General features: G+C 47.0%; 1 protein-coding gene across 1 annotated transcript in view; it reads right to left on the bottom strand.

Annotated features, from left to right (window-relative positions):
• Window positions 1–19,911, bottom strand: part of LOC309416433 (serine/threonine-protein kinase PAK 3-like) — a gene marked incomplete at its 5' end in the record, with an annotated part of 156,672 nt that overhangs the window by 1,230 nt on the left and 135,531 nt on the right. The window contains 7 exons of the mRNA XM_082015982.1: window positions 679–816; window positions 4,732–4,928; window positions 5,369–5,468; window positions 6,314–6,431; window positions 7,187–7,299; window positions 8,894–8,942; window positions 11,393–11,456. Of these exons, the coding sequence (XP_081872108.1) occupies window positions 679–816; window positions 4,732–4,928; window positions 5,369–5,468; window positions 6,314–6,431; window positions 7,187–7,299; window positions 8,894–8,942; window positions 11,393–11,456 (779 nt within the window). The remainder of the gene's footprint in view (window positions 1–678; window positions 817–4,731; window positions 4,929–5,368; window positions 5,469–6,313; window positions 6,432–7,186; window positions 7,300–8,893; window positions 8,943–11,392; window positions 11,457–19,911) is intronic.

The following is a 19,911-nucleotide window of genomic DNA, read 5'->3' as shown; positions in this document are numbered from 1 at the left end:
ACAGAGCGCTGACGGACTCAGCTCTGGCTTGCAGCGAGAGCAGTGGCTACCATCCCATTTGCCACTATGTAGAGCTGAATATACTACCAAAATTCAACACAGGGCCGCAAAAATGATCAGAGGGACAGAATACCTCTCCTAGGAGGACAGGCTGAGAGAGTTGGGGTTGTTCAGCCTGGAGAAGAGGAGGCTCCGGAGAGACCTTTTTGCAGCCTTCCAGTACTTAAAGGGGGCTTCTAAAGAAAGATGGGGACAGGTTTTTTAGCAGGGTCTCTTGCAACAGGACAAGGGGTCATGGTTTTAAACGACAAGAGGGTAGATTCAGGCCGGATCTAAGGAAGAATTTTTTTGCAATGAGGTGGTGAAACACTGGTACAGGTTGCCCGGAGAGGTGGTAGATGCCCCATCCCTGGGAACATTCCAGGCCAGGTTGGACAGGGCTCTGAGCAACCTGCTCTAGTCGAAGATGTCCCTGATCACTGTACGGGGGTTGGACTAGAGGACCTTTAAAGATCCCTTCCAACCCAAACCGTTCTATGATTCCACTTCTTTTCCTTTTGAAAAGCACCAAGACTGGAGACTAATATGAGGGGGTTCCGTCTCATGCCTTTGAGTCTAGCTGGTGAGAAAACCATTACATAGAACAGCTGTTCCGCTTGCAGCCGTGCCCCCTTTTACCTGCAGAAGTTCCTTGGCAGACCCTCGCCTGTCCACATCCACCTCCAGGCAGCAGCTCAGAAAGTCGCGAAACACCGCGGACAATCGCTCAGGGTTCTGCAGCTCTGGTGTCCCGTTCGTAGCGATCAGATGCAGCGCCTAGAGAAAAAGGGAACATGAGACTCCACCTGTTTCCTTCATATCCATAACTGCCCAGATAGACCCCATTTTTTAAGGTTCAGTCTCCAGTGGCAGTTTCTTCCCTGGCAGGGGGTCAGACAGGATTTTTCTATAGCTACATAAAAAACCTTGAGGCAGCCACAGCTCTTCCAATATCAAAATGATCTTGCCTTGACAGCTGATTTCACGGACTGACCTGGTTAGTATGAACTACATCGGCAAAAGCACATTTTGCTTCTCCAAGTAGTGACAGGCTTGTGACAGTGACAGTTTACAGGCTCTTTTAAAGAGTGAATTTGGCTTAACGCTATTATTTCTGAGGATTACTACAGAAAATGCATCTCAGCGGGGCTCACTGTTCCCTAAAGTACAGCTTCCATAAAGCAAAGGTAGCCAAGTTTTTTGCTCTGCTCTTGATAAAAATGGTAACCAGATGGGAAAAAAGGAAATCCATCAGCTTAGTCCTTGGATAAAGAAACAGAAACATTGGGAACCTTTTTTTCAACACAGGCACATAAGTTGCATGCACAAATATCTTATGAAGAAAATGCATCTTTGGGCAGACGGGAGCCAGCTGCAACAACGTCTTTCAGCAGTCTCCAAATTCCAGATCAGCGTCACTTATGTGTTAAGAAGAAAACGTTTAATGCTTGCTATCAGAAAAACGAGTAATTCCATCGCTATGGTAACACTCCGCTACCTCAGAATTGGGAGTATTCACCTGTGTTAAGGGTTGAGTCCTCTGTGGATTCCCCTCCATGTTGTGCATAAATGTCCAGCTGCTCATCTGAATGCACAGTCATTCTGTGCACACAAGCCTAGCCAAACACTTGAAAATTCCAGCCTTTCTCCTCTTCAACAGCATCCAGCCAAAGCTAAGCTCAAGTTTCCTAAGCAAAGCCAAGGATGTTCACTGTCAAGTAGCTGACGGAGTTCATGCAGCTGAGCAAGTCTTCCTGATATTCCTCAGGCCAAGGGAGTACAACGTCATTTTGCAAAACACAGGGTGAGCAGTATCCAGTGTGGTTCGCTTGTAACCAAGGTCTAACATGCTGAGAAGCCAGCGAGATGAGTTCATTGCGCTTTTGCAAGATGTTATGTAGAAACGGAAGACAAACCTTTTGAACTATTCAGACATAAACTTCCAGAATACGTCTAAACTACACAGCAATAATGATAGAAATAGGCCATGGGGTCTTCCATTAAAACGTCTGCCATTACAACAGCTCTGTTCTACTGGCACTTAACTAGACCGGGACCACATTGACTTTGCTATTGTCCTCTTAAATACAGAGGACAATTTCCAAGCCTAAAAAGGCAAAGAAACGATCCTAGAGTAAAAACAATAAAAGGAAGCTTCTTTCCTTTTCCCACAACATAAATGTCACAACATCAGTCTGGTCCTGTCCATCTGCAGCTGACCTCAGCCACCGGACACAGTGGTGAGCTGGAGTGCCTGTCCTCACTACGCTTCAATTGCGCTACCCGAGGGATGATACTTCTCCTGCGGGAAAGGACTACAGCACCAACGGCAGCTTTGGGGATTTTACTGCAGCCACATTCACCTGAGTGTGAAACAGGAGTGCCAGGACAAATGGAGCTCTTTTAGTTACTTGTTTCTTCTCAGAACATGAATCCCAAAGAAGAGTCATCTTCAGCTCGGTACGTCCCCTTTTCAGTATTTCCACCAGAACAGGGAAAGGTCTACGGGAAGCTGAAGTACCTTCTTATCACATATCTTTTGGTCTCCTATGATATGCAGCTGGCAAAGAAAAGCAAGTACGGTACAAAGGAAAGGAGCGTTCGCAGTAGCTGCAAAGGGGCAATAAGCTCATTAATTTGTTTCACATGCCAAGAAACAAGAAAGGCTTCAGCAGACCATTACAGCTGCAGTCTGTGAAAGCAAGATCCTAAAGGTATCCAGGCCACCCAGATACGTGACAGAACAACATACAGATGATTAAGAAGCCTGAAACTGTAGAAGATGTGCAGCATTTGAAAAAAATGCTACAGTTTTGAGACAAATTGATGCGCTGTGGTTAAGAAATGAAAAAGAAATGCTTAAGGGTTTGTTTTGTTTCTGTGGTTTTCTGTTTGTTTTTTTTTTTAATTGAAATCAGGAGGAGGTCCAACCTGAATTTCAAAGGGTTTTTATCACACCAGTGTTTGTCCCCCAGGCCCTCGGCATGTGCCGGATGGAAGGAAATCACAGTGAGAGGAAACAAATACCATCACAGACACATCCAAGACACACATGGCTCGAAAATTGTTCATTCCTGTGAGTTCTGCATCAGCTGGAAAGAACGTGAGCAGCATGGGATGCGCGTGCTCTACACGTGGAAAACAACACTGCATCTACATGAAGACTGCTGCTAACTCTACGACTAATGAGCCTTTCATGCCCTTACAATTTATTTAGGTGTTTAAGTAACGGAAGCTCCTGTGTGCCTTCCATTATTAAAACAATCCTTCATAAAAAACAAATCAATCCTGTTGGGGTTGATTGACCTTAATAAAACTAGCTGATAACTGGGGAACTTCAGGCAGTCCATCACAGGCTGTTCACTGTTCCTAGCTCAGGGGCAACAACCGCTGAAAAAGAGCCCAGGAAGCCAATGCAGATGGAAGCAACTTCAGGTGCCTGATTTTCATCTACCACAGTTTTACTAAGACACCTGAAGATGCCTTGAAGCTCTAAGTGTCCAAGCTGATCGTATCTCCAGCAGGAGATGAGGCATATATGGAGAAAAAGAGCATCTCAAAGAATCTGGGTGAGGGCAGGAAGAGCTGAGTTTGGTCAGAGAGAAGAAATCCAGTGATCTTTCTAACAAACAGTTGACCTGAGGCTTCTCGAGGAGCCCTAATCAGCATTTGAGGTTAAGGAGGCAGGGAACCTTCAGCATCCCGACCAGTCACGCTAATGCTCTTCACGGGTTTTTGCTGCCTTATGCAAGGCAAATGCATTTTTTGCAAGGGTCTCCCAGGGAAGCAGGTGGAGTGTGGGCTCCTCTCTTTGCTTGGCCGGGGGTATTTCCTGACCATTCTCTTGTTTCTTCTTTCAGTCTGCGGTACGCAGTCGGGGTGCCACAGACCAGAGAGAGCACAGCCTTACTGCTATGAGAAAAGCTAAAGGTCAGGCTCTATTTTAATTCTAGCCTTAATAAGAATTGCGTATGTATACGCATAGAGCAAACTTAATTTCCTCCTGAATTCCTGCATCCTGTCAGGAATTAACTGTGCAGCACTGAGCTCTGTTTCAGCTCTCAGTCATGAGGTGTTATCTTGGCAGACATTCCTCCACTATGACACGCTCCTTTGGTATAAGAACTGGTCATTTCATTTTAAGGAATTAGGACAAAACTGGAAACTTCAAAACATCAAAATACACTAGTGTACTACAAGTACCTGTGCCAAAACAGACTTGTAGAAAAGCATTTGCTAAGAAGTGATTATGGCATTACTAGAACCAGTGACACTTCCTGAAAGGCGCAGGTGAGCAATCGGCACTGATCTGAGTTTGGAAAGACTTCTCCTGCACGTACAGTTGAAATATTTTTCATAAAAATTCCCCAACTGGCGGATCTTGCTGCTGAAAAATTCTTGTCATTCAGAGATACAACTCAAAGAGAGTTCTAAAAGCACATGAGAAATCTCAAGCATTGTTGAGGGCAAAAATGACACATTTCTGAACAGTCTACATGTCACTTCTCTTTTAAGGTCCCCCTATTGACATAACGACAGCTACAATATATGCCGATATGCTCCAGCGACATATTTAGAAGCAGCCCTTGGTGGAACTAGTTCAAGCTGGTGTAACTGGGATTTTGTCTCATGGGAGACAAAACATGGGGCAGGTTAGAAAGACGGTGGTCTCTGGTTTTATTCGCACCTTACCCTGAGAGGATGAGCATTAACGTAAGGAGGTTCTCCTTGCGCCATTTCAATTGCCGTGATCCCAAGCGACCAGATGTCCACTTTGGGCCCGTATGCGTTTCCTGACACCACTTCTGGTGCCATCCAGTAAGGAGACCCGACCATCGTGCTCCGTTGACTCTGCTCAGGGGTGATCTGAGCACACAAGCCAAAATCAGCTGAGGAGAAAAACAAGTACTCTTAAAGGCAGCTTGATTTATGAAACCAAGCAAAAGAAATCCCTTCCAGATGCCTCAGAAGGCGTTGTTGAATCTATCTGGTAAAGCGGCCATGCTCTGTTTACTCAGTGCTCGAGCCAAGGAAATACTGAAGTGGCCACTTAAAAACCCCTCAAGTTTCATGCAGTGGCTTTTATTCACTTGAAGCTTTAGATTATTCTTTATTACTATCCCTTCTGGAAGGGACCTACACAAACCGAAACCACTCTTTACACCTTTTTCCTTTCTGTACCTCTCTGGACGTTGGCACTGTGCTCTTAGCTCGCAGCAGTGGTCTGCCAGTGCACTACCACAGGCATCGCTTTTGGGTAACAGGCAGTCAGTCAAAAGCAGCCCCACACCACATCCTGGGAATGCTGCACCTGACCAAGGATACCTACTCAGTTTGACAGATCCATCCATTCCGAGGAGGATATTGTCGCTTTTGATGTCTCTGTGGATCACTTGGTTGGAATGAAGGCAATCCAGAGCTTGTAGGCACTCATAGATCAAAAAGAAACATGAGGGTAAAACTTACTTAGTGACCAGATTTCATCACACAAGAAAAGAAATGGCTCTAAAGGATTTAATTTCTAGTTGAATTGAGAGTAATGGCAGAGTATTGTGCTCTCAAGAGGAAGAGCTTCCTGCTTCAACACAGAGTAATAACTTCCTAAACAAAGGCGTAGTAGCTTTTGAAACAGAAATGTCAATTCTTGGCACAGACTGTCCCCTGAAAGCACGCACGGAATGACTGCTGCTGCAGGAATGTGCTATCTCCACCCAGGTGACAAACTATGGTTTGCCAAAAACCAATAAGTCCCTTCCTTCGGTATAAGATGGATCACTTTTGAGTCGGAGGTCGCATGAGAAAGATTTTATTGTTAGGCTTGACGGCAGATCTGGAAATAGCGTGTTAGGCATTTTTCAGGAGCAATCACCGTTTTGGGTGGAGTGCTATTCTTTTAAGCCGAGGACTGTGATGAAGGAGCCCCTATTTTTCTTTGTTGGTATTTTAAAATTCTGCCACCAGCATATTTGCTTGTACACGAAAGGAATGCAGTACAGGCATGCTCCAGGCAAAGGTTTAGAGAGGCAAAGTTGAGAAGAGTAAAACTAAAAACAACAAAAAAAGAAATAGTACAATAAAATTCTATGAGTAAAACAACAGAGTGTAATAAGTGCAGCGATACTGGCAGGCAGTTCACTTAAGATGCTCTTTCTTCTCCGTATCATAAAAGCAACACAGAAACAAAGCTCTGAACATGAAACCTCTCATCTTCTTACCACCTGCTTAGAAGTACCATCCTGTCCCAGTAATGGGAAGCACAGGCGGGATCCCTTACCTCCCTACAGACAGCTGCTATCTGTCCTTCATCCATACATGTCTCCTCAAGAACATCATTTAAAGAGCCTCCAGCTAGGTATTCCATAACCACCCACAGTGTGTCACCGACGAGGTAGCTGAAAGATGAAAACAATGGCACTGAGATGAGTGTGCACGGCTAAATTACCTCTGGAAAAAGGCTACAGCTGATTTTGTTTCCAAGTCATTCTTACATGAGGACAGGACAACATGAATAGACATTCCCTCTAGGCTATACAGGACTTAGAACCTGTGCGGTCTAAATGAGGAAGGCCCATAAGTGAACAATTAGAGGTCCGAGTTGGCAAGCAAGTGAAAAATTGAAGTTCAGTAATGGCAAAGATAAATCTTGGACCAGGAGGATGTGTACCAGTGAGGACAGGAATTGGTCAACAGTTTGGAAAACCTACCAGAAAATACATCCAGGAACAGGAGAAACAATTTAAAAAGTGGCAAATTACGTGTTTCTGCAAACAAGAACTTCACCTTCCTGATATCCACAGCAATGGAAAAGAGCAGGAACAGCCCAAAGGAAGGAATTTCGAGGAGGATTTACCAGCACTTATGATAAGACACAGAAAAGATGATCAACTTAACCACAAAACCCATCAAGCCAACAACAAAACAACATGGAAGTAGGCTGAGATGGCCGTGCCAGGTCCTTGAAAACAGTCTTAAGCAATATATGCCAGAAAAGATTAATGCAGACAAAATGCAGTCTCCTCCCATACACTGGCTATGAGTAGATAAACAATAGAGGTCAATTTTCTGCCAGTGACCAAAGGGGTTTTTAAAAAGGTTTGGCTTGCAGCATGTAAATGAACATTCACGTGATCATACCAGAACTACTCACCTGTCTAAATAGTTCACAATATTGGAGCTCTTGTTTTCTCTCATGATGAGGATTTCGTTAACTATTAGCTCCTTTTTGGGCTGTTGTTGGAGATTAATTTGCTTTATGGCCACCTAAAACGACAGGGAAAGCCATTAACTTGAGTAGCCTGTTGCACAAGGTCCCAATGAACATGGAGCGCGTGTTTTTGGAATGACATAGCAGAGCTGTGCCAAACTGTCTTGGTATCAGACCAAAGAGCTCAGTAACTTATACTACAACACCCAATTGCTCTGCTAGCCTGGGTGCTAGTTACAGGACACACGGCCATATACATTTTGTCTTGTGAAATCTGTACAAATGCTCTTTAAACTATCAAGCACGCATCTCTAACAACACTCTCTGGACCGACATTCTTCTCAGATGGTCTTAGTTTACCGCCACTATTATTGTTGATGCACAGTTTGCAAGCAGGAAGTGATTTTGTTACTGCCAAGATACACAAAAACTGCTGGTAATGCTTTAGTAATTGTACGATTTGTCATCATTATTTCAGCAACTGCTGTTACTCTTGACTTGACGGCATAACAGAGAGAAAACACAGACGTACATTACATTTCAAAAGCCATACTAAAACAATCATTAAGGTTACACACACAAAAAATACAGTCCTGGCTGTTGCCTTCGCAGGCGTGGCGATCTGGTTCAGGAACGGCATGGTGACCAACCCCAGGCCGCTCGGGCCATCAGCTCGCTGACACCAATGTGGTAGACGGCAAATGGCGTTTATTAGTGTGTGACACGGCGTTATATAGCTTAGGTTTATAACCTCACTTCCATCTGCTTGCATCATAAATTAAACGCTATTGGCTTTCAGGAGAGGGGCCCTAACTTTCCGTACAGCGCGATATCTTCCGGCCGCCAGACCCTAGCTATCTACACCTGGCACTTCCTAGCTTCTTGAATCTTGATTTTGCAACTCGAAATACGCATTCCTTAACACAGTTCAGATTGGCAATTACTTTGAGGGTTTCAAAAAAATAATCCATTCTATGTCATTTCATTTGATGGATACACCCCGGGTTCTAAGCAGGGCTAGACCTCTACCTAAGAGCAGTTATAAAGTGCCTCTGTCTAGTCCTGCTCTCAACATGGCACGAAAGAGACCACCCCTCCGCTCCCATTCCTGGGTTTCTAGCCACATTTTCAGGCAGGGTTTGTATAGATTCAAGACCGCTTGCCTTGGAAAAGGAAAGGAATGTGAAGAGGCCACTTTAAACTGGTCACTACAGGGGCTGTCAAAGCTAACGCCGCTTTCCTTCAAGATTCGTTTCTCACCCTCCTGGCCCCCACTTCCCTGCGAGCACTTCACGGGCTGTAATGGGCTGTCACCGACACCAGACTTAAACATGACTGTTTGGTTTGGGAGAGATCTTTGCTCTTGATATACTTCTTCTACACTGACAGACAAGAGAATGATTTCTAAACCAACACATTGACGCTGGCAATAAAAATGATACTGTTTTTATCAGTCCCAAAAGCTTGCTGGGATTTCTGAAGGCTGAAGACAGCAGATGATGCATTTTGCCAGCTGACACTAGCCTGTGCTTCAGAGGAACCGCCTTGGCAGTAAAGATCTACTGGCCACCCAAAAGCCCCATCCACCCTTCGCACCAGAGGGGAGAGCACTAAAGACCTGCAAAATCGGCTGGGACTGTGGACACTTACCTCTTGTCCTGTGGTGATGTCCATCGCCATGTAAACAGTTCCTGACGCCCTAGAAACAAAACAGCAGCAAAGAAAGGAGCACTTTAGTCCCTAGGAGTGAAAGCAAGCCCAGACAGGAGATCGCTGCTGCCTGTAGGGTTTAAAAAACACCTTTGTTCACCCACTCCTTCAGGCAGCAGCGCACAGCGCAGCAGCCCACCTGCCCTCTGCCACGCAGGGTATCCAAGAGAAAACTTATGCCCAACGTGAAGAACAAGGGATGTCCAACATGAGGAAAGGATCCACACACAGCTTTCTCCAGCATAGCAAAGCAAGGAAACTATTCTCCAGCCATCCTACAAGGTCACAGCTAGAGCAGGTTAAGGCATGTTGTGCTCCAAACACGGGATCCTTAGACAGCTTCTTTAGGTGTCAAGAGCTGTCAGCAGCTGCTTCTGTTAGGTGCACCGGACACGTGAAGGACTCTTCATGGTATCTGTATTTTCCTCCTGTGGCAGACACGGGTTGTGTTGTAGAGCCACCAGAAAGAAATGGTGCTCTCATCTGCGGACTAGGCAGTGTGGCGTTTTGTTTGCCATCTGCCTCTTGTTAAAAGAGGTTCTTCCCCTGTAATGATGTGAAGGGCCTGAAAGGCCACGGTCAGAGGAAACCCCTTTGGGTTTAAAGTAACTGCAGGCTTGTAAACCCCATTAGTGTTCCTTCTGAGCTAAGCACAGGTTTACACTGCCATCATGTCAAAGCTGACGTCTGCACGGGCAGTGAGGCAACGGAGAGCCAGCGAGGGAATTCTGAGAAGTGGGAACACCCATCCGGCAAGTGTCCCACTGACTGACAATGCCAAAATCAGTTTGCTCCTTTTCACCTGATCCCCTGGCTTGTTTGTGTACCTGCAGGCTGAAATATGTCTGAAGCACTGCTATCCAACAGGCACCAGGGACGATTTTTTTCTGGAGGATTTTTCCCCATCACTACAAATTGACCTGCAGCATGACAGTCACGAGCTGGTGACGGCAGCACGCTCACTGCTCTGTAAGAAGGGCGTGCCATCTTCAGGCTGCACTAAAAGCTGGAGGAAATCAGTTCAGAGACTCTTTCAGGCCAGATATTAGCCACTTCTCTTCCCACCAGCTGCTGAGGCACCTTTGTACAAGCTCACTCCTAGGATGGGCAAAACAAAAGACGGTGAGGGCAATGGTCATACTGTCACGGTCACACGTGCGTCACACGCATGTTTCTTCTGGCTCTCACTTCTTCAGTCGACACATATCTTTTGAGAGCCTGGCACAGCTCTAAGTGTCCACTGACATTTTACAAATGACAATGAGAACCAAACCTTCGGGTACAACGCAAGCGGCAATCCCAGAAAGGGTTTTTATACAACGAATGGAGCAGAAACACCTTCCCACAAGTGCCCCACCAAACAAGAAGTGTCTACGATAAAGCCTGCCAGAGAAAGAGCGTGAGTGCGTCTGGCTTTCTGCAGCATCTATCAGTTCTAGGTCAGCAACGTGCTACCCTGACTCCAAACCTCACAAGCAGTCACGGTTTCTTTACAAACACTAAGGTCACCTGCCTTAACAGGCAGGAAAACATCTCCCGATGTCAGTGAACAGCTTCTGTCAGGCACTGACAGCAGCGTGATCCTGGTGCTACACAATGGCGCTGGCCCTCCCGGAACTACGACACAGCCACGGAAACTTTGACCGAGCAGGGAGTCTGTCTGTATTTAAAACGCAAGTCAGATACCTAATTTTGATGCCATTTCTTCTTGCCTCCTCACATCGGAACCATTTCAAATCAATCCTAGTTACAGTAAGCATGGTTGGGCTTCAAAGGGAAATAGCCTGATGGTTTTTTTTCTGTAAACTCCTAAAACCTGCAGGATCCACAAGTGGTCTGCCATCAGGCAGATGATGCATGTTCTCATCAAGTACTTTGTGCTTCAACTCTCTGTTTATTACTGAATTTTTGTTCTTTTCTGCCTCTGCTAGAAAAGAGAGCTTATTATTTAATCTCTGGGTTCTGTTGCTAAACTATGTGGTTATAATCCAGATCACTGAATATCTTTTTAGAGCAAAATATTTGAAAGAAATGGTATTGAGAACTGGTATCTATCTCACAACTAGCAGGTGCTAAGTTTGCTCTTTTAGGCAACAAAGTTTTTTCGCCATTCTTTAGCGTGGCCAGATTATTTTGCGACATACAAAAAACTATTCCCCCTTCTCCCCCTAAGAACATAAGCAAATAGGGGCCACACACTTGAGGGACAGTAGACCTTGCCGGTCCTGCTCCTTGCTGCAGACAAGACATTGGCTCCACCAGGTTGTCTTTGGCCGTGCCTTCCGACCGCACTTATAAATTTGATCGGTACTGAGAGACAGGAGAATCTAAATCCAGGGTTGTCTGAACATGTCTGGAGCTTGCCCGACTTCACGCTTGATATTACACCAGCAAAATACCTGGCCCATTTTTCGTGTCAGTAACTGTGGTTGGACTTACCCTTGGCCAATTTGCTCCAATTCAGTATATTTCTTCTTAGGATCTCCCATGCTCACAACGCTCCCTGAAAGAAACAAAATTAAAGATGCTCACTGCAAACTGGAGATACCAACTTCCAGCAGGTCAGAAATGCAGCTCCACTGTCTGGGCTTGTGAGTCGTTTGTAGCCACTTGGGCAACAACAACAACAACAACTTCGTCATACAGGCAGCTCCACAGCACAGACAGCCTCCACAAAGACGGATTTTCTACAGTCCTTTGGAGAGCTACCTTGACAGCAAACTAAGAGCATGGAGAAACATTCACAGCAGACAGGTATCAGAAAAGAACAAGCACCAATGCAAGTGTTTGTTGTCGAGGAACACTAGCGAGTGCTGGAACAACAGAGCCTTTATTTCCTTAGGAATAAATACTCTGTGTGATTCAACAGAAGGTTTAATACTACCAAAGATTACATGCACCTTGGGTTCTGGAATCAATTTTGATGAACAGGTGCCATTTTCAGAACAGGAAAAATACTGCAGAGTGTTTCCAGGAGGGGATCTTCTCAACCTTTCAGCAGTTTGCCGGAAGAATGCCTTTATGTTTTTAAAGAACAGCTTCTCATGTTCATTCACCAGGAATGATGGGGTTTTAAGAACTATCACCATCATCCACTCATTACCAGGCTAAGTTCTGAAGACCTTGCTTATGCCACTCTAAGAACCACACTGCTTGTCTGCAACCTGACTGGGATTGACACGCACTTGTCCTGCACTCTCAACACTGCACGCATGTTGATCTCCACAGAATCACAGAATGGTAGGGGTTGGAAGGGATCTCTGAAGATCATCTGGTCCAACCCCTCTGCCAAGGCAGGATCACCGAGGGCAGCTTGCACAGGAACGCGTCCAGTCGGGTTTGGAAGGTCTCCAGAGAAGGAGCCTCCAACAACCTCTCTGGGCAGCCTGTTCCAGTGCTCCATCACCCTCACAGTAAAGAAGTTTTCCTCATGCTGAGGTGGGACTCCTGTGCTGCAGTTTATGCCCATTGCCCCTCGTCCTGTCACTGGGCACTACTGAAAAGAGAGTGGCTCCATCCTCCTGACAGCCACCCTGCAGATATTGATAGACATTGAAAAGGTCCCCTCTCAGTCTTCTCTTCTCCAGACTAAACAGCCCCAGGTCTCTCAGCCTTTCCTCATACAAGAGATGCTCCAGTCCCTTAATCATCCTCGTAGCCCTCCGTTGGACTTGCTCCAGGAGTTCCCTGTCTCACTTGAACTGGGGAGCCCACAACCGGACGCAATAGTCCAGATGAGGCCTCACCAGCGCAGAGTAGACGGGGAGGATAACCTCTCTCGACCTGCTGGCCACACTCTTCTTAATGCACCCCAGGATACCATTGGCCCTCTTGGCCACCAGGGCACAGTGCTGTCCCATGGATAACTTACTGTCTGCCAATATTATGCTTATTCACAAATAAGCACAGGCGTGGTGGACAGCACGAACAGCATTATTCCTCAGGCTGCCGCGTTACACAGGCAGCTGCACAAACGAGATGCTGATCATTCCAGCAGTAAGGCTCAGAAGCCAGGCCAGATGGGGTGCTGCCGCCTCCCGGCAGATCTGCGCTGCAGCAGTGGGAAGGCAGGGCCGGCACATCTGGCACAGGGCATGGGACAGAAAGAAATACCGAATACGTACTCAGTTTCTCTAGGATCTCCTCATCTGTCAGCCCAGATTTTGTCTCCTGCCCGTCTGTGTTTCTGGACAAAGCGTTTGATTGTCCACATTGCAGAGTGGTGGCCACTTTAGCTGGTGCCAGCGCAGCGGCAGGTTCAGTTACAGAGCATGAGTAGATCTGTGACAAGAAAAGGCGTTGTATCAGAAAGCTGGCTTGCAGAGATGCCCCTAAGATCATATTGCAAATGCAAATGCTTACGAAGATGCCTCTTCTCTGCTACTAAGATAAATTCACGGACCCTATCAGAATCACAGGAAACTCATAACTAAATGGGAAAGTTCAAACCCGATTGTCGGGGTGTCAGTGGCCTGGGTGAAGCACTGTCATGGTAGGACTGTGGCCCGCAGAGTCTTCACCCGCAAGTGCCGTCTGACCAGAAACATGCAGCTCTGAATTACCCCAAATACAGTGCTATCCAGCGCTGGGACTTACTGGTTTTGTATGTTCAGGCCAGGGTGCGGGAACCGGGGGAGGTTCAATGCCTTCTTCCTCCTCCTCATCACCTTCATCCGCTTCTTCAGAAACAGGCAGAGCTGGTGGGGGTTCACATGCTGGTTTTGTGCCCTGTGGACAGACGGGAGCATGAGCGACAGTCACCACTTTGGCACGTGGGAGCTTTGACAATTACACACCACTTGGGTCTGCTCAGACAGCTTCAGGAACCAATCTGGACATGCCTGTAGTCCTACAGCCCCGGTGCTAAGTTACACGTGGCACAGCACAATTTAAAGGTTACAAATGACCCTGCTGTTTTGTTAAGTTGTCTTGGCGTTTTTCATTCTTGCTGAAAACAACTTATCCATGCCCATGCTTAGTCAAAGTCCAATTTTACAAAATGTCATGCTTGGATATATCGCTAGAAGTCACATCTAGTTGCTGGTTCATTGCTTTGGCATTGTATCTACAGTCATGGTAACAGTTAATTAAGCTAACAGGTATCTACTTATTCGAATGTGGTTAAATACAAGGGTTTAAGAACCCTCCTATTTAACCCCAACCTTTGCTGCTGCTGCAAAGACGCTACGGTTGACTTTCCTTCAGCCTGCAAGGCTGGCACTCTGTCACAAAAGGCAAATCTCACAGCTTGCTCCACCATTCTTAAATGCTAGGAAAGCTAAAGGTTACTTTCACACTCACCGAAGGATGGGTTTCTCGGTATGCACAGGCGATTTTACCTGCAATGCGCAAAGGAAAATTAACCAGATGCTGTTATAAAAATGCCTTTTGTGGGGAAACCCACAGAACAAGGAAATCCAAAGAGACGACATGTTTCTTTCACAACATCCCTCCAGGAGCAACAGCTATTTTACATAGAGAGGAGGGTAACAGGACAATAGAAAAGTCTACATTTTCTTGTGTCTATTTTTTGCCCTGTTTTGCCAGTAATTAAAAGAATTGGAAACTTATTCAAGAAAATGCAGATTGGTCTTTAACTGTCAATGCTTCTGTTCCCCCATTAAAGCTTGCCAAAATTCCACCTTAGCTGTGCCACTTCTATTCTGACAAACCACAGTCACAGCTCCTGAGTTCAGGAGCGTACACAAAGTGTTTTGTATTTTGCATTTCACCACAAAACTAATTGCTTTTTTAGCAAACATTAAGTGTCAACTTAGACAGTCAAATCTCTTCATTATGCAAGTTAAAAAAAAAAAGATGCTTTCCCTCAAAAGAAGAGAAACGGTAGTAAATTCTGGAGATTAACCTCACAGTTTCTCTCTCACAGAAGCTCTCCCAGTCCGCATTTTAGCAGTTGCACTGGTTGAACCAGCAAACTGAGGAAATTGCAGACCCCACTGCCACACACTACCAGGCGTGGGGAACTGAACCACTGCAGGTAAATCTGTCCAAAAGCTGTCCACACCCGGTGGGATAGAGACACCCCCTTATTAGCTGCAGCTCTTGACAGAAGCTTTACCAAAGTCATGGTATCTTACTGGCATTTTTGTTTAAAAATCAACTCCGTTATTAAGGAACAGCCAAAGAACACATCGATACAGAAGCCAACTAGTAGTAAAAACCTCCACTTACTTGCTACATGTGTGGCCAGCCAGGGTCTGTCTGGCAAATACAATACAGAAAAAGCCAAAGAAAAGAAAACGCGAACTGCAGCACAGACTTGCTCTCTCATTTTTGCAACGGTACGCCACAATTTTGCAGACTCTAGGCATCCAGGAGGATAAAGGACATCCCCATCACATCTGCAGGCTCTTGGACGGGAATGCCCACACCACGAGGGTCTTCCTGGAGTGAGCCTGCTATGGAGATTGCTCGGGACACTTATGCCTGCCTTCTCGCCCTCTGTGACACCGTTCCTGTTACAGCACAATGGCAGCCGTTCTGGGTTGGTTTGTGAGTTTATGCACAGCAACCTTGTCCTCTGCATGGGGTTTACGTGGAAGGTTGTGGCAGCAGGGCTGCAGGGGTGGCTTCTGTGAGAAGCTGCTAGAAGCTGCCCCTGTGTCCCATAGAGCCCGTGCCTGTCGGCTCCAAGACGGACCCGCCGCTGGCCAAGGCCAAGCCAGGCAGCGATGGGGGCAGCACCTCTGGGATAACATATTTCAGAAGGGGACAAAACCGGCACGTGGCATTTGCAGCTGGAGAGAGGAGTGAGAACATGTGAAAAGAGCTCTGCAGACACCAAGGTCCGTGCGGAAGGAGGGGCAGGAGGTGCTCCAGGCGCCGCAGCAGAGGTTCCCCTGCAGCCCCTGCTGAAGACCATGGTGAGGCAGGCTGTGCCCCTGCAGCCATGCAGCTCCACGCTGGAGCAGATCTCCACCTGCAGCCTGGGGAGGACCCCATGCCGGGGCAGGGGGATGCCCGAAGGAGGCCATGACCCCGTGGCAGGCCCGTGCTGGAGCAGCCTGTTTCTGGAGGATGGCACCCCGTGGCTGGGGCCCAGGCTGGAGCCTGCCTGAGGATGCTGACACAGTCTCACGTAGCCTGACATGATCCTGCCCTGCTGTGCCAGCCTGCAAGAGTTAGGGGAACTGGATTGTCCGGACTCCAAGCCAAGGGCCGTACGCTTTCAGGACCTGGTTAACGTTTTGTAGTTTCATCTCACTCAAACCTATAGCGTAAGATGAAGCTTTCCTTCTGTTTCTCTATGGTGGGTCTCCACTACAAAAGAACCCTTCAGTCCAGAAGAATATGCCCAGAGGACTCTGGGACTCCCTCGTAACTGACTGGAAGAAGGGACGTGAGATGAGAAAGCGTACCCTCCTGCTCACACTGCTGAGCTTAACCAGCCCCCAGACAGGGATCCCCATGGGACCCTGCAGTACTAAACCAACCACTGCCGTAATCCTGGGCTGGGCTGGGCAGCAGGAAAAACACTGTGTTGTCGGTGTCTGGTAGGTGCTATTTTCAGCTTGTTAGTGGAACTGTGTACCTATCCAAACAGGTATCACAAGTTCATGGAAGCTCTTGTTAGAAAAGAATAAAGAAAAAGACTGCAGAACAAATATTTTGAAAAAGAATTCTCGTAGTAAGTTTCAGTGGATTATGCTGCTAAGTTTTATATGATTTGATACTGTGACTTATCTCGGCATTGTTAGTGAATGTGATTGCTGCTATTTTGTATTGGATAAATTGCCATCTTTAAGTGACAGGAAGCACAAAATCATGGACTATATCACTACACCAGAATCCCTGATACTCTATCCCTTTAGTCATAAACCGTTGACCAAGTCTGGGACTAGGAGTGGATTCAGCCGCACCTAGACTCCCCTCTGAAAAGGACTTTAGAAAGCATGGGGGTCCACCCTGATCCTCGTGACTCAACGGGAGGGCATTCCTTTACTTTCCTTACCTAACCTTAGTCATAAACCGTTGACCAAGTCCAGGACTAGGGGTGGATTTTCGTCCACTCTGAGCCTCGTGTCTCAAGAGGAGGGTCTCCCCTAGTTTCTCTCCTCAAGATACACATTAACTCGATCCGATAGACACGTAAATCATTCGAGTTTAATTGTAATCTGGCTTCTCTCTGCATAGCTTTTCCACGTTGAATATGGAATAGAGTGGACCTTGCCAGCAACTTCTGTTAATTCGCGCTTTTTACAAATCTAGATTAAAATCATTCGCTTTCTGATATCTTCGGCAGTGATTCTTTAAGCAGCCTAAATTATCCATCCGTGACAGCCCAGGACGAAGGGAGGGGTGCCAGGAAGGTGTTTTAAGATTTCACCATATTTCCCATTATCCTACTCTGATTTTGATTGGCAAGAACTTAAACAAATTTCCCCAAGTTGAGTCTGTTTTGCCCGTGATGGGAATTGCTGAATGATCTCTCCCTGTCCTTATCTCGAGCCACAGGCTTGTCCTTATATTTTCTCTCCCCTGTCCAGCTGAGGAGGGGGAGTGACAGAGCAGCTTTGGTGGGCACCTGGCGTCTAGCCAAGGTCAGCCCACCACATCTTCTCTACAGCTAATGCAAGAAATCCTTGAAAATTCCCCTCTATCACAAAACACCACAAAAAAATCCTCAGGGTCCATAACCTGTTGCTCAAAGGATCCAAGAATAACTCATAAAACGCACAAAACAAGTATACCCTGTACCCCAATCTGAACAGCGTGAAGGAGCAAGGATGCAAAGAAACAAAAGTAAACATGACCTTTGGCCACTAATGCTTCTCCGGAAAAATGGTCATGATTGCTCCATCTACTGTCTGCTTTAGTTGTAAAAACAAGCAAGAGAAGAAAAGTCACAGTTTCAATGCCATTTAGGGGACAAAAGCAGAAAGAGAATTCATTTCAGGAGTATTCCACAAGGTGGAAGTTTTTAAGGCTGCTGCTTGACCACCTGATTTTTGAACGTGGGTCTGACTCATTTTGGGGCCTGACACTGCCTCTTTCGCAGTGAGATGTCAACTTACCTCCCGACAGGGAGGCGATTCGAGACAGTCAGCACGGCTTCACCTAGGACAACCGACGTCGTCTATCCAGAGTTCTGTAAGGCCTTTGAGACAGTCCCCCACAACAGCCTTCTCTCTAAGTTGGAGAGAGAGAGATTTGATGGACTGTGGACTGTGCTGAGTGGTGCGGTTGATACGCCTGAGGGATGGGATGCCGTCCAGAGGGACCTGGATAAGCTCGAGGAATGGGCTCGTGTGAACCTCTAAGGTTCAGCATGGCCAAGTGCAGGGTCCTGACACAGTACTCCAGCTGGGGTCTTGCCACAGCGGAGTGGAGGGGCAGAGTTCATGTACTTCACGGCATCCTTCGAATTTATGAAGGACTATCAACAGAGATGGGGTTGTCCATGAGCATGAGAACCACATGAAGTCTAAAAGTCAGCAAAGGCACCTGCTCTGAGCCCACCAGAGCATGTCTGCTCCAAAGCGTGGCAGCCTCCTGTCACACCGGAGGCAGCTCTACCTTCCACTGTCTCCAGATGTCAGGGCTCCGGTGGGTCACTCTTGGGGTAGCAGCAGGAACACTTTGGCACAGGTAAAAAGCGTTCCCAGAGCTTCCTGCAAGCATTTGCACAGCTCACAGCCCAGGACAGCCGTGCCTGTGACGGCCACACCGTTTTTACCCTGCCTCCCCAGAACAAGGACAACATTCTGGACATCTCACTCCTGGGCAGAAAGCCCAGAGACTTCCTTTAATGACAGAAATCCAAAGAGCTACAAGAAGCTTTTTAAATCAAGTACAGCCAATAAAAAGCAGACAAACCCACCAAAAATGATGGGTAATCCTCTGAGGCACTACTGAGGAAGAAAAGCTCTCCCGTTAAGTCCACTGCCCCTCACAAAACAGACAAGTGGCTTAAAGAGATGCCTTCAAAGAAACTGCAGATGGAAGAGAACCCTGGTAACTCTAGTACAAGAAACTGCCCAACCTGCTGTAGACATATTAGACCAGAAAAGTGGCTTACAAGACACAAAACACAGTACAATCCACCAGAGCAGCAAAAAAGTCAACCAGAAGAAACATCGTACACAAACCAAAGGTGCCTGTCCAACCACTAAAAAGACAAGCTGAAAAAGGACTCTCCACAAAAAAAGGCTACACAGAACACAACGCAAGGCAGAAATAACCTAACCCCAGGAACCCAGGGCAACAAACCCAGATTCTGTCCATAGCAAGAACACGCTTTAATCCTACCTCGCTGGAACTCTGGCATGCCATAACCCTGCCACCCCATCAACCTAGCAAACTGTAGCCCTAGCTTCCCATAACCCTCGCCCATTGTAGCTCTAGGATGTCAACAAAATGAACACAAACTCTCTGGAAATCTCTGCCGGGACCTTCAGGTGGCCCCGGATTTCAGACATCACAACTTGGAAGTGGGAGCAGGACTAGAGCCACAGGGATGTCACCAGCATCCATCTTTACATCATCCGTCACACCCTGATAACGGGCCCAGGTTAAACACTCCCAGGGAGAAAGGCTGAGGCACTCAGAGACATTGAACCAGACAGCCACAGCCACGGGGCTTCAGCTCATCTTTGCTGTGTCAGAGCCACCAGGCAGATGACCCCATCCTCCTGGAGACACTCCTCAGGGCAGACGTACCCAGTGCCAGGTGGCTGGATATGGCCTTTGCTCTATGGGGAGGCGCCTTCTGGGAGCAGGATCCCTCACAGGGGCACTGGGAAGCCCTCCTGGATCCCAGAGAAACATCTCTGTGCTGCTCCGTATCTCACCAAAACCAGGGGTGGAGGAAGGCTGCTTTCATAGCCTCCAAGACAACCAGCTCACCTGGGCCGCTCTGTGGCCACCTTTGCTGTCAGGCAGGTCTCAGCACTGCTCTGCAAGCAGCTGTCTCCTCCCTGCAGGGCACTCTCCAGCAC

The sequence above is a fragment of the Phaethon aethereus genome (genome assembly GCF_964289735.1).
Source record: "Phaethon aethereus genome assembly, contig: HAP1_SCAFFOLD_108, whole genome shotgun sequence".
NCBI classification, from domain to species: Eukaryota; Metazoa; Chordata; class Aves; order Phaethontiformes; family Phaethontidae; genus Phaethon; species Phaethon aethereus.
The sequence above is the reverse complement of the archived record's forward strand: the minus strand, read 5'-3'. Positions and strand labels throughout refer to the sequence as shown.